The sequence below is a fragment of the Rosa rugosa genome, chromosome 4 (assembly GCF_958449725.1).
Source record: "Rosa rugosa chromosome 4, drRosRugo1.1, whole genome shotgun sequence".
Lineage (NCBI taxonomy): Eukaryota > Viridiplantae > Streptophyta > Magnoliopsida > Rosales > Rosaceae > Rosa > Rosa rugosa.
In genome coordinates, this window is record NC_084823.1 from 45,775,788 (window position 1) to 45,780,759 (window position 4,972).

A 4,972-nucleotide genomic window follows, 5' to 3' on the forward strand; every position below is an offset into this window, starting at 1 on the left:
TCTTCCGCAATCTGCGAATGTTTGTGGTTGAAAACTAGCATGTTCATTTCTGAGAATACTGAGCCTTCTGTTAGAGAACACCGCGAAACTAGCATCATACCCATTTTCAATATCCTAGTCTCTACAACAGCTAAAAACATAGGGGGTCCTTTTGAATTACAGCTTATGGTAATTGTTGTGATTTTAAAAGATCTGATCTATCAAAAACAAAAAAAAAAGATCTGGTCTATCAAGGCAGGATAAAGTCCAAAATCCGAATTGCAGTCTCAGCATCTTTAATAATTACACTAATTCCAAAACAAGGTTCCCGATCAGAATTCTGGCGCCGAGTTATGAGTGTGGGTTTTGGAATCTAGGGGTTTGGACCTGGGGTATATTGCAATTATTTAAACGGAATTTCGGAATTCGTCAGTAGTTCCATTTGCCAGCATTTATTCTTGTAAAAGCTAGACGTATTATTATTGTTTAGTCATTTGATTACCATCATTCTTATTTTAGTATAGGAAGTTGATCGATTTAGTGGATGTGGATCCCCTCCAACTCTCAAATTAACCTTCTTGTTTCAGAGACTATATTTGTTTGCTTAGTTTCAATGATCAAACAGTTATGAGTTTTGCTAATTTTTCTTTAGAGGTAGTTCTTATAGACCAACCTACATATTGGTTTCAATTATTGAATTAAATTGTATGGTGATCGAAATTAACTATAAATTTTAAATTTAACAAATTCTTGTTTAGAAGGAGTACGTACAAAGACATATTTAATTCCGTTATGAAATTATATGTCATATCTAGCATGGATTTGTGATTTAGCAAAAATGGCCGCATCATCCGAATGGTAAAATAATTTTGAACGGTTTGTATTTCAACCATGTTACATTGGAATGTACAATACACACACACACACACAATTGATTCTCCACTAATGAAGTCTACACATCAATTTTGCAATCCTTTTATGGATCATTTGGCCAAAAAAAAATAGAAGAAAAAAAAAATCAGACATTTAAACATATAATTATCAACTTCATAATTTCAATATTATAACTTTATCAAGCAAACAAATTGTATGTGGATGAATTATTGTATAGTTCCGAGCTATCACGTGTATTACCAAATGGTGGTCTCGTCCAATACATAATCAATACTTGGGTTTGTTCATTACGGGAGATAAAAAAAATTATGTGAATTGAATCAATTAAAAACAATTATATGCCACATGAAACAATCATATCAGCCTAGCTCATGAATACATGGTGCTTCGAATCTCTATAATGATTTATTGTATACTAATATGTTTCTAACAAGATTTAATGTATATAAAAAGATAAATGGTTTTGATCATATTACAATGTATTCGTATAGTCAGTAGAGTGAGACGCTACACTATAAATTAGATACGCATTACTTTCCTGAAATCATAGTCCAATATGTTCTTCAAGAAAATATATAAATAATAATGATAAAAGCCTAATAAATTAAAACATTTGATCTAATAATAGCACAAGCGCCATTGCAAATCCAGGATCAAATCCAGGATGCACAACCAAATGGAAAACCTCCAGCCCATAAGAAACTCCTCCAACATTTGCTTCCTTCCTCTTAATCTCAGCCACCACATTCCTCGAGAACTCCTCCAATACCTTGCATGATCGATGCGTGTAAGACCCTTCAATCACATAAGCACATCTTTTATGACTACCCGATGCTTCACGATATACATGGGCAAGTGTACTGGGATTGGCATTTAACATGTTCTTGTTCTTCCTCACGCAAAAAACTGGCCAACACTTTGGTGCTGCTCTAGTTGTTCTTGCTGTGAAAAAGTCTCCCACGTCTCCTTCGTACACGAACCAGCTCTCTACCAGACTAAACTTCTGCCAATCAAACATGAGATAGAAACAGTCAAGATCAGACCCGTTGCTCTTTATATTGCTTTTATTCAAGATGTACCAAGTAAAAAGTTCCTCTTGTTAGACACTGTCGATTCATAGTTTGATAACATATAACATGTTAAATCGTTCGATATGTAATAAGACATGATTTTGCTATGTACCAAGTAGTTAGTTTACCTTGTTACGACGCATTGTGAGGACCGATTTCCCAGAGCCATCCATGAGAGTGACTTCTTGAGGATGACCGACATAATTGTCGACCCGATAAACCAGATCTCCATTGGAATCGATCACTGTGAACCCTTTACAGCTAATTACAAGAGATTTTCTCCATACTGTTAATGATATCGATGTGCAAGCCCCACTAGGGCCACTGCTATCGATACCTGCTTTTGATTCCTGGTCATCATGATCATTTTGTTCTTCATGAACCGACCTTGACAAAGATTTGAAGAAAGGAACAATCTTCATCCTCTCTCTCTGTAAATTGTTAAACCTTAAGCAGGTTAGGGGAGCAGATATTTATAGCCAGAGAAAATGTGTGGTTGGTCTTTCCAATATAAGAAAAGTTCTCTCTTTTGTTCACAACATTTCAACAGCTAGCCATATACACACACACACACACAACTAATCACTCCCTTGTATAGATATTCACGTAACGATATATGATAAATACCTGTAGCTGTACGTGCTTGTGTGGATAGAAAGAAAAATGGTATTTGTATGTGTACAGTATATACGTCTGCGTATCGTATATATACATCCATATTATTGCATGAATCTACAACCTTTGTCCTATATAATTGGTCGCATAAGGAGGACACGAGTAGCTCTCAATGAGTGAGAGGCTGGTTTTCCATTTTATATTCTGAATGAGAGAGACAACCTTGCCAGAAAAGTCATTGCTGGTTTTCTAGAGACACACTTTGATGGGATTATTCATATAAATCAATTAATTTGGTAATTTATGAAGATTTTGCATGATATATTTCGATTTATTTGTTTATTTAATTAAGAATTCACGTGTATTAATTTTAGCGATGAAAGGGGGACACGTTTGTGTTTGCATAGATGGGGTCTCTGAGCTTCCAAATTTGCTCTTCTTTTGATTGTATTGTCAAATTGTGAGTTAGTCTCTTGTTTGTTTAATAGGATCGAGATTCATGAGCACGAGACAAAAAGGAGAGCCATTAAAAATATGGGGGGAGGGTGAAATCCAAGAAAATTGCTCAAGTTATTTCCGTCACGATTCACATATTTAACCCTAGCTGTTTTACTCTTTAGTGGTTGTTTTGAGACATTGGCTTTGATAAAGTCGTTATGCCATTATGTCATTGGACAGTAACAAGGCAGAAATAGTGATTGTCGGTTGTGGTTAATGAAAAATTCTTCTATGCACAGATGGTGTAAATGAACCAGTAAATCCAGCATTTCAGTAGATTTATAGTCAATTTTATTTTATAATAAAAGATACATTTGATGTTATCCAACCATCTATTTTTATTAATGCAAGTGCACTCGGTGCATTGAATACTCTCTCTTAATTAATATATCAAGTTACCATTTTTTTTTATGTTAACCTCAACGAAATGAGGATAATTTATTTGAATAAAGAGAAATAAATTATAGAGAGAGGGAACAATACCAAACATCTCTATATCATCAACAGAAACAAAAATTAGGCATACCTATTCGGTCCCGATTACAAAAATTATGAATGATAGGTGGAACCAAATCTCACCCAACTAAGAAAAAAAGATTCTTCCACTGATCAAGTTAACATCTCTTAACAAAAAAAAGAGAGAAATAGTTAGATTAACAAAATTAAACTTTCATGATTAAGACTCGGATATCATATTAGAAATCACAATTACGAAAGAGAAATCATTTTTAAGAAAATTATCAATTATATATATTATTGTTACCATGCTTTAAAAACTTTCCCTTTAGTTTTTGAAAAAGCACCTATATATGATACATACATTGACCTTTAATATGTGAATTTGTATAGATAAAAAACCAATATATGCTATAACCCATTGTCATAAAAAAAAATATATATGCTATAACGGCTAGGATACTTTTTGAAGACTAATTCTTAGGTGCGGCTGCCAAATCAAGTCTCAGAATTTTTTGTCTTTGTTCCGAAATTGTCCTGATTTTTAAATGTGAAATACTTAAAATACCCCCCTGCTTGGGCACTTATTGGCCCCACGCAAGAACCTCTCCTTTTTGAAAAGTTCCCTAGGGTTTTTTTTATTCTTTCTTCTTCCCAAGTATATATAAAAGTGTTTGATAATAAAACAGTTTCTTACCATTTTGTAGAGTACAAAAATATGAAGAAGAATGGCAATATGGTATCAACCTAACCATACAAAAAACAGGTCCAAAAAAAAATAAAAAAATCTTTTACGCTCTTTTAAACTTTAAAGTTGTGAGTATGTTATCTACCAACATTTAGTGAATCTGAGTACTGCTGGAAACAATAATAAACGCTACTGATCTGATGCAGTTCTATTGTGTTATTGTGTGTTACAAATGTTAACCATAGGAAGAATTTGTTTACCTAGATTTCTTACTTACAGCTAATGCTTTTGGTGCAGGGAAAACTGTTAATTGAAAAGATCGATGTTTCAAATTTCAGAGTTATGATGCTGAGAAAGAGGTAAAAAGTGGCTGGATTATTCACCAGGCCGGCCATCCCAACCCCATCGGATAAAAACAGATAACAAGGCAAGAAAAATACATCGAATAAAATATGGATGCTATATATTATCATATTATGCTAACGCCTTTCCCTTGTACAAAAATTTCCCCCAAAATCTGGATTACTGTGCATAATCTAAATTTATTTTTAATTAATTGCAGCTTGGATTTGATTCTGGTGATCACTGAGCAGTAAGAATAGGATGTCTGATGTGAATATATATACTGTAGCTGCATCATCACTTCATCAGTCATATCATAGTCAAACACGTACTTCCTCTCAATTGCGTCGTATAGATGATAGTTCTAGAGCGATCGAGTGGGAGCGAATCTTAATTAATATTGCAGTCAAGGACAATGCTTAGTGACAAA

General features: G+C 33.8%; 1 protein-coding gene across 1 annotated transcript; it reads right to left on the reverse strand.

The window, feature by feature from the left end:
- Positions 1 to 1,264: 1,264 nt before the first annotated feature.
- LOC133706402 (protein LURP-one-related 17) lies at positions 1,265 to 2,480 on the reverse strand. Its single transcript, XM_062131933.1, has 2 exons — positions 2,072 to 2,480; positions 1,265 to 1,876 (listed from the first exon to the last, which is right to left on the reverse strand). The coding sequence occupies exons 1-2, from the start codon at positions 2,363 to 2,365 to the stop codon at positions 1,478 to 1,480; spliced, it is 693 nt and encodes a 230-aa protein (XP_061987917.1). The 5' UTR covers positions 2,366 to 2,480; the 3' UTR covers positions 1,265 to 1,477.
- Positions 2,481 to 4,972: the final 2,492 nt, after the last annotated feature.